At 33.5% G+C, this 13573-nt stretch overlaps 1 protein-coding gene across 1 annotated transcript in view; it reads right to left on the reverse strand.

Annotated features, from left to right (window-relative positions):
* SLC9C1 (solute carrier family 9 member C1) overlaps nt 1-13573 on the reverse strand; it is a 96597-nt gene that overhangs the window by 20038 nt on the left and 62986 nt on the right. The window contains exons 16-22 of the mRNA XM_012787465.3: nt 12163-12348; nt 10145-10294; nt 8306-8357; nt 6888-7036; nt 2264-2389; nt 964-1062; nt 237-407 (exon numbers count right to left, since the gene is read on the reverse strand). Of these exons, the coding sequence (XP_012642919.1) occupies nt 237-407; nt 964-1062; nt 2264-2389; nt 6888-7036; nt 8306-8357; nt 10145-10294; nt 12163-12348 (933 nt within the window). The remainder of the gene's footprint in view (nt 1-236; nt 408-963; nt 1063-2263; nt 2390-6887; nt 7037-8305; nt 8358-10144; nt 10295-12162; nt 12349-13573) is intronic.

Here is a 13573-nt window from a genome sequence, read left to right on the forward strand (position 1 = left end):
TTTATGGTTAAATCCTTTTTTCTTTATGATAGGTTAATTTTCATGACCCATTTTGCCAAGACAATACACTAAGTGAGTATAATTCCATAACAAGTTTTGTTCTTTTACCATTCCTATTTTTATAAAATAAACTATCAACTAGAGTGTAAATTTATACTAAATGCTAAAATAATCTTAAATTTGATATTAGATATTTAGCAAGATAAAACAGTAAGTTATAGACGATGTTATCTGACCTCCACCACAGTTTTGCAGGTGGCAGAATATTTCATAGGTTCATTAGTTAAGCAGTTTATCTCTCCTATTATTTCCCCACTGAGTGCATAGTCTGTGTAAATTATCGGTTGAACTTTCTCCTCTGACTCCAATATTTGGTCAATTCCCAAACCTGCCTTTGATCCTTGAAGCTGTTTGGAACAAAGAAAGAGAAAAATACATATGCCAGTTAACTTGTATTACCAAAACTATCTAATTTATGAGTCTTCATACTTTGGATTAAGTAATTCTAATTTATACATATCATTCTGAGAATACTTATTGCTCATTCCTTTTCAAGTAAATTTATTAATGTTAAGTTAGAAACTACTTAGACACAAAGCATTCTTAAATACTCTGATCCTTCTGATTCCTCCTACTTGGCCAACCTATACCTACTTTAGGATGGCAAAATATCCAACTCAGATAAACATACGATAAACAACAATTTATAATTTTCCATTTTAAAAGATGATTCTTTTAATAGTTTCTGGTTATCTATGAGAAAGTATGGCTTAAAAGGTGATGGATCATGTTATCCACTGTGTCTGAACATGGAAATTGTCATTTAGATGGTAGCTGCTATCTCAAAAAAAAAAAGGAATTATGCAGTTCTTAACATGAAAAGCTAATAATAATTTTCAATTTTATAAAGTTTCTTTTAAAGCTATTGCTCACAAGTTGTGTTTATTGATATCTCTGCCTTACCTTTATCATGCCTGAAATAATTATATAAATTCCTTTGGCCTCATCACCTTCTTCAAATATATCATTTCCACAATCATATGTCATGACTTTGGCTTTTTGCTAAAAAATATCACCAAATACAGAAGCTGTAAACAATATTTTAACAGTGGTGGGGAGTGTTAAAGCTCACAGTTTAATAAAAAGTTTTACATTTTTAAAGTAAATATCATTCAATAAGATCTGAGATATCATGTTAGTCATAAATTTATAAGAGAAAATAGGAATTATGAATAGCAAAGAGAGGAAGATATATATTCATGGATATATTATACATAATTTTAGACAGTGTTTATATCTGGGTTAGAAAAGAAATAATCTAGAAATAAGAATGTAATGAGAGGATGAAAATATTTAATCTGGATGAAAAGTAATGGGAACAGATGTAGGCTAATGGCACACATATGTCATATATACTCATGCTCTAAATAGTTGATGAAGTAAATAAAAAATCCATTTATTCAAAATATTTTAAGCAGTTGAAAAAATATACTTTGTCTTTTGGTACCAAATAGATATAGAAAAAGAATACTATTAGAACAAGTTAGATTCACTTACTTGTTAATTTCACAAACACTTATTGAGCACCCACTATGCATTATGCAAAGTGTTAGGGGCTGGGTCTTAAAAGATAAATGAGCTTAAAAATACAGCAGGAGAGGGAGATGTAAATATAATTGTAATATAATGTACCCAAAGCAATAGTAAAGGTATATATAGGATACAAGGGTGGCAACATTGGTCCTCCAAACTCAGGATGGACCACAGGGTGGTTTTCTTCCGGTGTGGCATTTGACTACAAAGCCTACTTCCCTGGGCACCTGTGGTGGAGATGTTTTCAGAGGAGCAATAAACAGGAAAAGTTTGAAAAAAAGATTAAAACAAAGGGCATTTCAAGAAAAGTAAATAACACCCACAGATGAATGGAATTAGAAAACAATGTAAAGTGTGTGGGACACCATAAATAGTTCAGTATAAATAGGATTATATGGCAAATGGGAAACCAATGAAGATAGAGATTCAGATAGTGGATAGAGATTCATAGATAGAGATTCAGAAATTCAGAGATAGAGATTCAGATAGTGGCAGGATTCAGATAGTGGAAGGATTTTTTATATCACTTAAAGTGCTTTTAATTTTATCCTATAGGCAATAAGGAACATTTGCAGAATTTTAAACTAGAAAGTATCACAGTTAAATCTTTATTTTTAAAATGATTATTAGTTGGTACATTAAAGATAATATTAGAAAATAAAAATATTACCTGAATGAAGTCTATATGATCTTTCTCTTTATCTAGCCATGGCATATGATACAGAACTTCTTCAACCGTAAGAGGCTTGATAACAGATTGAAACTCAAGCATTTGTCTTTTTTGGGTCATGATATACTGAAACCAAAAATGTAAGAAAGGAGATGAACCAAACTGCTGTTTACAGAATGTTTAAAACAACTATGTCTTTCTCCTATTTCCTATTCTTGATCTTCTGAGATTTTTGTTCTTCCATGAAAGCCTCCAACCGTTTTCCTCTTAAGGATTTTTACTTATTTCTCTGTATGATCATTATTCTCAAGTCATAGATTAAACTATTAAAAGTAAACCTTTATACTGAAATACAGCTAATGTGAAAAAGCACAAATCATAAATGTTCACTCAAGGATTACTTAAAAAGTGAAAATATCAACATTCAGATTAAGAAATAAAATATTTGGCCGGGTGCGGTGGCTCACGCCTGTAATCCTAGCACTCTGGGAGGCTGAGGCGGGCAGATCGCTCGAGGTCAGGAGTTCGAAACCAGCCTGAGTAAGAGCGAGACCCCATCTCTAGTATAAATAGAAAGAAATTAATTAGCCAACTAATATATATATAGAAAAAATTAGCCAGGCATGGTGGCATATGCCTGTAGTCCCAGCTACTGGGGAGGCTGAGGCAGAAGGATCGCTTGAGCCCAGGAGATTGAGGTTGCTGTGAGCTAGGCTGACGCCACGGCACTCACTCTAGCCTGGACAACAAAGTGAGACTGTGTCTCAAAAAAATAAATAAATAAATGAAATATTTTATATCCTAGAGTCCTCCCTTATGTTCTCTTCTAATCACTACTTCTAGCCAAAGATAACCACATTCTTCTATAATCATAATTTATCTTTTTCTGGTTTTTAGCTCTATCTGCATGAAATATACTTGCTTGTATCTGGGTTCCTTTGCTCAACATTATGTTTTTGAGATTCATCTCTGGTGTTACATGTAGCAAAAATTCATTCATTTTATTTTCATTGTATAGTATTATGGTGTATGGACATACCACTACTTTATTTATCTACTGCTGATGGATATATGGGTTGCCTTAAATGAGTAATGCTGCTATGAATATTTGTTTACATATATACACATTTCTGTTGAGTTTATGGTTATCTAATCTAATTGTTGGGTCATAAGATGTGCATATGTTCAACTTTCATAGATACTGCCAAACAATCTTCCAAAGTGGTGGCATCAATTTACACTCCTACTCTAATGTTCCAGTTGTTCCACATTGTTGCCTACACTTGATATTGTCAGTTTTTAAAGAAAATTTAGGTACTCTGGTGATTGCATATTTGTATTTCATTTTGGTTTTAATTTGCATCAAGCTTGTGACAATGATATTTAGCACCTTTCCTTATGCTTATTGGCCATTTAAAATACCTTCTGCTGCAAAGTACATTTGAAAATCTTTTGCCCATTAAAAACATGGACTTTCTGTCTGTTTTATTGATTTATAAGAGATTTCTCTGTATATTCTGAATATGAGTCCTTTATTGGAAATATTTATCTTGCAAAAATATTTATCTTGCATTCTTTTAGTGCTTTGTCTTTTAATTCTCTTAAGTTTTTAATAAAGAACAATTCTCAATTTTAAAATTATTTAAATCCAATTTTGTGCCTTTTTAAAGAAATCTTTGCTTATGCCAAAATCTTGAAAATTCTCTTATGTCACATTCTAGAAGCTTATTGTTTTACCTTTTACAGTTATAATTTATCTGGAATTGATTTTTTGTGTGTGATATAAGAGAAGGATTCAGAATGAAATAGTAGAACTCTACACAAAAAAATCCAAAAATTATGAGAAAAAATTGAAACATAATTGAATGGAGAGATATCATGTAAATAGATTGAGTCAATATTACAGAGATGTCAATTCTACCCAAAATGATATCCAAGCTTAATAGAATTCCAACGGGAATTTCAGTAGGCTATTTATTGGAAATTTCCAAGCTGACTTTAAAATGTATTTGAAAATGCAAAATGCAAAATCTAGTCAAAATAATCTTGAAGAAAAAAACAAAGCTGAAAGAGACACACGGTCAAATATGAAGATTTACTAAGATTCAGTAATCAAGACACTGTGATTTGGTTCAATGATTTAAAAAAACAATAGAACAAAAATGAATCCAGAACTTATCCACATCTACACAGTATCTTGATTTATGACAAAAGCTCCAGTACAGTGCAACAGAGTAGAATGGTCTTTTCCATAAATGATGCTGGGTCAATTGATTATTCCTATGGGAAAAGTGTTAACGTTAGTTAACCTCGCATTGTTATGTAAGGCATTCTAAATAAGTGGCATTGCTTCTGTTCACTATTTCTATTTCTGACAAGGTAAACTTTCTTCATAATCAGATATATTGGTCTTGGTTTTCTAAGTTCAAAGTTCTACACATATCTCTTTCTATTTTTGGATTTTTATAGTGTTATGTTTTGGAGCATGGGTTCTAGAATTAGAATACCTAGATTAGAATACTGTCTCCATACTTACTAGCTCTCAGAATTTGGGGTAAATTATTTAATCTTTCCGAGCCTAATCTTTCCGTGTTTTATAAGAGAATTTTCTTCTCTTATAAAACAGGACAATCATTGTCTAGGTGAGGAAACACATTTCTGAAACTTTCTACTCTGCCATCTTCCCAGAATCCTCTTGACTGTCACTGTTGTTTTTTTTTTAATAATTTCTGGCTGGGCGTGGTGGCTCACGCCTGTAATCCTAGCACTCTGGGATGCTAAGGTGGGCAAACCGTTTGGGCTCAGGAGTTGGAGACCAGCCTGAGCAAGAACAAGACCCCATCTCTACTAAAAAAATAGGAAGAAATTAGCTGGACAACTAAATATATATATTAGCCAGGCATAGTGGCACGTAACCGTAGTCCCAACTACTTGGGAGGCTGAGGCAGGAGGATCACTTGAGTCCAGGAGTTTGAGGTTGCTGTGAGCAAGGCTGACACCATGGGACTTTAGCCCGGGCAACAGAGTGAGACTCTGTCTCAAAAAAATAAAATAAAATATTAATATAAAATAATTCCTGAGCAATAAGTTGTATAAGTAAAATCTACTTTTTAAGCTTTCCTAAAAATAGTGTGAATTTTGATTAAGGTGTATTAAATTAACTGGTTATTTTACGTATGATTCACATCTTAAAATATTGATTCTCTATGGCGTGGGTTGCAACTATTACCTATGGGGCCAACACCTGCTTGATGCTTGCTTTTGTAAACATTTTTTTTTGGAACACAGCCATGTCTATTTATTTATATGTTGTCTATAGTTGTTTTGGTGCTACAATTGCAGAATTTAGTAGTTGTAGCAGGGACCATTTGGCCCACATAATATAAAATATTTACTTTTTTAACCTTTTATAGAAAATGTTTGTCAACTCCTGCAGAACATGTATTAAGTGGAGTTTTTCAGTTTTTGCCACACGGGTGTTAACCCATCTCACGTTGGGTTCATGCTTAAGAATATAGAGTTTTTAACTATGATTATGAATAGAACATTTTTGTACATTTTTTTAACTGGGGAAAAATTTTGTATATTGATTTTATTTCTTGATACCTTATCAAATTCTCTTATTAGTCCTACTGCTGTTAGGTTAATTCCCTGGGATTTTTAATTAAAAAATCAACAAATAATAGAAGTTTTCTCCTCCTTCTAAAGTTTCAATCTTTGAATTTCCTTTCTTTTTTTCTTGACTGCCTAAGACCTCCAGCACAGCATTTAATACTTGGAATGGCACTTGTCATTCTGTTTCTGACTTCAACGGGAATGCTATTTAATGTTTTTCTGTCTAAGACAATGTTTGCTGCTCACTTTTAATAGATACTCTATCAAGTTAAGGATGTTCCTTCTCTTATAAGCTTTCCAAGATTGTTTTGAACATTCTGAATGAGGGTTGAATTTTATCAAGTGGTTTTTTCATCTCTGAATATGAGTCATCTAGCTATTTGGGGAGATAAAATCTACTTGTACAAAGTATATTATACATTTAATATACTACCAGATTCAGTTCACTACTGTTATGCTGAGAAGTTTTATATATGTTTTACAAGTATAACAGTTCTATTATTTTTTAATACTATTTCCAACTTTGGTGTCAAGTTGCTATTAATACTTCCAGAATAGGTTAGGACCATTTCTATCTTTTTACATGTCATGGTACCATTTATGTAACTTAGAAAAAGAAAATGTAGCCAATCCTAACCTTATAATTGCACATTCTCACAAGTTATGGTTTATATAGAAACATTATTTCAGTGTCACAGATAATTTCCAAGAACATAGTGTAATTCACACTATAACTAGGATAAAGAATAAATTCATCAAATTCTTGGTTTGGGAGCAAAGCAGACAAAGGGGTGGACCCTCACTATAGCGAAAATGGAAAGAGAAGTTGATCCTTGGGACTACAGGAAGGAAACTGTCTATGATGGGTGCTCGTCTTTAGGTAATTGTTTTAAGTGAAATTTTCATATCTTATGAGTGGCCAAAATAGAAAGAGTCAAAAGTAGGCTTGAAGATCATGAATGACTGTATATCAAGTAAATATATTTGCTTTGAAAATATTCTACCTTACCTTTTCAATTTCAGTACCTTCAACTTTATGAATAATTCCTTTTAACCTGAAAACCTTAACAATTTCTTTAGCCATATTGAGCATGACATTAACCTCCTCTTTTGTTTTTATAGTGATAGCAATTTCTGGGTGATCACACTCTAAGTAGCCTGAAAATAATAAAATATTTTTAGGCAAAATAAGAACAATGTTTTCAATGTTTCTTGTAGACAATGAGCTAATATTTCTGTTTTAAACTCATGGAATATCACCCTCAACATAGGGAAATGTATCTTTTCCTGAGGGGCAATTGCAATCAGTCATTATTCCCTAGCAGTGCCAGAATTCTGCCTGCTGTTATCTTGGCAGCACCCATAATTGTGTCTAAGACCATGGACAAGGATAGACAGCCCCAGTCCTAGGTTTAACAGTCATACTGCTCCACCTGCACTGGAAGCTGCTTGGGGCTCTAGTTCTGGAGTGTATGACCCACTTTCAAATTCTGTTCAAATTAGGATTTTTAGCTGCAAACTGTGTGCTTACCTATGGCTTGTGATTAAGTTCTCTCACTCATCCTGGGTCATTGTCCACTCACCCTGTCAGTGTGTCTAGATGACTCACACATCTATGAGAAGCCTCTCACATCTGGGATTCCCAATGCCTATGAAAATTTCATCCACTTAGATTTTATATTCGGGCTTCTCCCTGATCACGACCTCTTATCTGGCTTGGTACCTATCTGCTATAGAAGATCTCCCATGCCTGACCTCATTTCCATGCTTGCTGTGTCCTTTTGCAGCCCACCATCTGGTATAAAACCCCTTTCTCTTCCTCATACATGAGCATTATACTGTGGGGGTGTGTCTGTTCCACTTGCAGAATGTGTCATGCACTGGAAGCATGAACTGGCATGACTCAGAGAATAGGCTATTGGTGTGTTTGGGCATTGGGCCTCACAGTAGACCTGTGGGCATTGGGCATGTGTTTGGGCATTGGGCCTCACAGATTTATAAGACTATTTTGATTTCAACTCATTGCCAAGACCTAAATCTTTAAATGGCAGCACTGTGGCAAGTGAAGGAAAAAAGTAACTTCTTTCCTAGTGTTACTTAAGAAGGTATATGTATTTCTGGTTTGGAAGAAAGAATTCATAAAGGCTTTAATGACATGCATAATCATGACATACTAATTTGTCTAAACAGAAATTAAAAGGACTTCATTGTTGTAAAAGGCAGAGAGAACAAGTGCGAAGAGGTAATATTATATTATTCTCATTTAACAAAAATAAGATCACATTAATTGTTGAAGTTATCCATTTTACGATTATTAGTGAGTGGGTTTCCTCTAAAGATTAGCTCTAGTTATAAAAACCACTGCCTTTCTGAAGTAGTGATCATAAGAGATGGCCATGCTGAATATTTAGGATGAGAACTACTTACCTAGCTCTTTCAAAGCTTGTTCCATATTCTTTGTTACCCGCTTTAATAACATCTAAGGACCAAAAGAAATATTATCCCCATTGGAAAAACAGATTTTTATAAGATGTCATTTGCAACTGATGAATTTTTAACCTAAATTAATAACTTTAAACAAACATACGAAAAAATGCTCAACATCTCTAATCATCAGGGAAATGCAAATCAAAACCACAATGAGATATCACTTATCTCTAGTGAGAATGGCCTTTATTAACAAGTCCCCAAACAGTAAATGTTGGTATGGATGTGGAGAGATAGGGACACTCCTACATTTCTGGTGGGACTGCAAACTAGTTCAACCTCTGTGGAAAGCAATATGGAGATACCTTAAAGCAATATAAATAGATCTAACATTTGATCCAGCAATCTCACTACTGGGCATCTACCCAAAAGATCAAATGACACTCTACAAATGGGACACCTGCACTCGAATGTTTATAGCAGCACAGTTCACAATCGCAAAGTTGTAGAAACAACCCAGGTGCTCATCAATGCATGAGTGGATTAATAAAATGTGGTATATATATACTATGGAGTACTATTCAGCTTTAAGAAACAGTGGTGATATAGCACCTCTTGTATTTTCCTGTATAGAGCTGAAACCCATTCTACTAAGTGAAGTATCTCAAGAATGGAAAAACAAGCACCACATGTACTCACCAGCAAATTAGTATTAACTGATCAACATGTAAGTGAACATATAGGAATAACATCTATCGGGTGTCGGGCAGTGAGGGATGGGGAGGAGGGAATGGGTATATACATACATAATGAGTGTGATGTGCACCAACTAGGGGATAAACACACTTGAAGCTCTGACTCAAGGGGGGGGGCAAGGGCAATATACGTAACCTTAACATTTGTACCCTCACAATATGCTGAAAAATAAATAAATAAATAAAAGAAATGGAGAGCTTTTCAGGGATTAAAATTGGATTTTGTGCTGCAGCACTCTTTGCTTCAGCAAGACTGGTGAGGAAGAAAGAAGTAGCATTACATAGGCAGATATTGAGAAGCCTGAATGTGAGTCATATATTTTTACTTTAGGACATTATTGATTCTCAAAAATGCACACATCGTAGGTACTTTCAGCTTTATGAGAGCCTCAAAATTTGGGACACAAGGATGGCTTGTGGGCACATATCAGTATTAATCTGTCTCAATATAGAAAAAATAAAAATAAAATCTAGAATTTAGGCCCTAGAACTGTCTTTGCTGCTCGCTAGCTATGTGATTTTGGACAGAATCATTTAACCTCTCTTGGTCTCATTTTTCTCATCTGCATAATGATGGAATCAGATGACGTGTCCCTCTGGATGAATTATTGTTTTGTTTACTTCTTTCTATTCGCCAGATCACTTGTTTTTCCATTACTGTTTACTGTGGGGAAAACAAGGATAGAGTAAGACAGAAGGAGCTTTGGGGCATTATGAGGAATCTCTGTTTGCTCAACGCTGCCATTGCTTCTCACCTTCAGATATTTCCTATTTAGTGCATCTGTCGCCTGACTGATCCTGGAGCTAGCATCGGGAGGAAGTGGACCATTGCACATGGGTTTCATGATAGCCTCCACAAAGACAGAAAGGTGCCTTCCAAGAGCCTTGCAATTGCTAATTTGGCACAGACATTTCATGGAGGAGGTATTTGAGTAATTTAAATGTAGACCAGTTTAAGTACTTACAGAAATTAATTAGCAAACCAGGAGTCAAAGACCACATCTACATAAACAGAGAATATGATGGATGAGGGCAATTGAGGGTAGGGAGATCGAACTCTTCTTAGTATTAAGGTTTTCCTTACCTGTCTAGCCTGTTTAGAGCTTGTAATCTGATCAATTATAGTTATTACATCTAATTCGCCTTGGACATATCCTTTTAGTATAGAATACTTCAAGGACAGCTGATGACTCATCTTTTTATCTATTATTTGCAGCAACTTTGGTGTTATGAGCTGGAAAAAACAGGACTACTATTTAATATAAACTGTACAAATTCTATTTAATTATATCTTAATTAGCTTAACCAAAATAGATAATAAGAAAGTAACTTCCCTCAAAGGTAAATACAGTAACCTGTCAAAGGTCTTAGTTATTTTATTCATGGTATCTTTATAAGTTTATGACTACAACTATTTCCCCTATGACTGATAATATTGGGCACTTGCATAGTTTATGACTTTATTCTTTATTTTCTGTATAGAGGATTCGATGCTATTTTCAACTAATTTAAATTCTTGGGAAAATGTGATTAATCTTTTGGGCTTAGGTCATAAAATGTATATACAAAGTACTGTTACCTTTACATGCTAAATCATCTACTAAACTTCTATTAGATGGTTCCATCAGATGAGAATCCACCAAAACCATATGCCTGTTAGAATCCAGAATTAACTTCTCCCTCTCCCTGTTTCCCTTTTGAGGATTGAAGTCTCTGGGTTATCTGTTACCACTGTCCGGTCCCCTGGCTTCAGCACTTTGCTGTTCCCTTTGTTTCCTATCCATGCTTCAGAACCTTCACACGCTACCTCCAACCACAGCCGTTAATCCCCAAAGAGATTATAGTCAGCTCTCAAGGTTCAGCTCAAGCTTCACTTAATAAAGGAAGTCTTTTCTATCTCACCAGCATTCTGTGCATATTCCTGTTTTGCACTTACACTACCATATAACATTGGAATGTCTCGATTACTTGTCATTTCCCTTCTACAATAAGCTGCGTAAGGGCAGAGACTATATTGAATTTGTCTTCATATTTCAAGAGCTTACCATTTGACATAAGGGTTGAGGGTTTCCCGATTATATAGACAAACAAACTTTTCTTAGGTGGTTTATCAGTTTCTTCATCTAAACTAATTAATAGATTCTTGATATCTTCCTATCAGGAAGAATTAATCAGTCTTTGGACTATACTAGACTTGCCTTCCTCAGGTCACATGACACTCTACCATTACTTACAGTTCCCTAGAATAGTAAAAAATAAAGGAGCTAATGTTTGTATGCTTTTAGACCTAGTTGATTTATACCTCTCAGTAGCAAAATTATGTTTAAATGTATGTAAGAAAGATCTAAATGTATAGATTCTGTTAGTTCATCTCTAGATGAACTATGTCTTGTTTAGCTTTGTGTCTACCACAGTGCTGATATGCCTATGTGTCTTCTTTGTGTATGAATAGAGAAAAAGACAAAAGACAGGAGGGATTGGGGAGAGAGAGAGAAAGAGAGAGAGAATATCCTGTGTTCACATATATACTTATATGCCTTGTGATGGAATGAGTTTTATGCCATTGAAATAATCATACAGAAAATACTCATCATACTTGTTATAAAACATATATTAGACAATCAAAGGTCATTTTTGATACCACGATTATGTAATACTGTGAACTTATATAACATGAAAAGTGCATGTTTTTTCTTGATTTGTATGAATGTGTGCTATTTGCTTTGTCCCTATAAATGGTTTGCATTGTTGTTTGTTTTGTTGATTTCCATCTTTTATTCCCTAGGTATCTATAGAAATAAATATTACTTTGGGGTTAACTTGTACTTATATGAATGTGGAATTTCTCATGTGTTCTCTATTCAAAGAAAAAGCTGTGATGAGTGTTTCTTTACTTTCATATCCTAAATGAATTTCTAATATAATTTGGGTATTTGTAACATAAAATGCTATAAAACTTAACTTGTCAAAGGGAGGTAGAATTTAAAATATAAACATTAGCCCAACAGAAAGTGGTAGTCATAAAACTAGTAAACTGATTTTAGTCCGTATTTCATAAAAATCAGTAGAAATTTGAATTTGCATGATTTACTTGTTCTTTACCTTGAAAATGCGTAGTAAACGAAGAAGTTGAACAAGTTTTATAAAGACTAATGTTTGAATCAAATCAATATTCTTATTAAGGGTGTCTATCTCAATAAATATTACATCTATGATGACAATTAATGTAATTAGTAATTCAAATAAGTTCCAGGTATGTGAGAAAAAATCCTTCCTTATTGCTGCTATCTGTTGATTTAAAAAGAAATTACATTATCATATTTGTTTTTGCTTTTACTACATCATTTCCCACAATAACTTAAACATCACCAGTCAGCTTTTTCACTCACCTATCTTAAGATTTGACATATGTGAAATACCACCAGGAAACCCAAATCAAACAAACAAAACAAGTTCATGAATTCTATCTTGTAGTAAAGGAACACCCATAGGACTATCGATTTATGATTGGGTATAAAGCACAATTATAGATGAAAAGAAACAGATTTATATAATGACACTGGTAAAATGTAGCAGCAATGGAAAGGCAGAAAATTCAAACAAAACCATAGTGTGCCAGGGCTTTTTAATTTAAAACAAATACCCCTAAATACCACAATAATCATGAGTGTTATATTCCATTTTTAGTATTATATGATTGATGTCCAAAATGGTGATCCTGAATAATGAAGAAAAAATTAGATTATGTTTGGTTGTGATGCATGTGGGCAAGGTTATTATTACAGTAGTTCAAGATTTAAAGATGTATTTATTAAAAGGTTATGCTTGCTTCACTAAATTCACTTCTCTAATTTCATCTTAGGACAATGCAGAATAAAGGTCACTTTTAATTTCTCAAAAACTTTCGTAAAAGTAAATATTTTGTCAGAATTACCTTGGTAATTATACTAATCTTTTTCTTTATATCAGTAAATATATTTGTTTGTAGAGCTAATATAAGACTTCATCAACACGTGCACATTCAAATAAATACATTTCAGAAGCTATTTATGTATGTTTCACTCCATAACCCATAACCCACTCATACACCAGAGTAGAAATAGCTTATTAGAATGTTTTTAAACAGGTCAAGTAATGACAGTGTTTTAAATAAGATAGTTACAAGTTGAGAAATTACTTCTGTCATTTTTATTAAAGTAAACTTAGTTTATGAAATTTTCTCCTTTACACATCTAGATAGTTAGATTTGTTGATTCTGACAACATTTTTTTAGAATCCTTTAAATAGGTGACTTCTTAGAAGTAACTAAAAAGAAAATAGGAAAATTGAAACATTTACAAATCTACTACTACTAGGCATAAGTCCAGATTAGAATACATAGTTCCCTTTCCTTATGTTGACTACCTTAATTTGAAGGCATTAATATTATAACTTCATCTGAATTCTGGAAATGAGGATTTCATTGCATCAAATTCATACCAGAAAAAGTGTTTCTGACAATTCTCACCAGGGC

This window comes from Microcebus murinus, chromosome 1, assembly GCF_040939455.1.
Source record: "Microcebus murinus isolate Inina chromosome 1, M.murinus_Inina_mat1.0, whole genome shotgun sequence".
Taxonomy (NCBI): Eukaryota; Metazoa; Chordata; class Mammalia; order Primates; family Cheirogaleidae; genus Microcebus; species Microcebus murinus.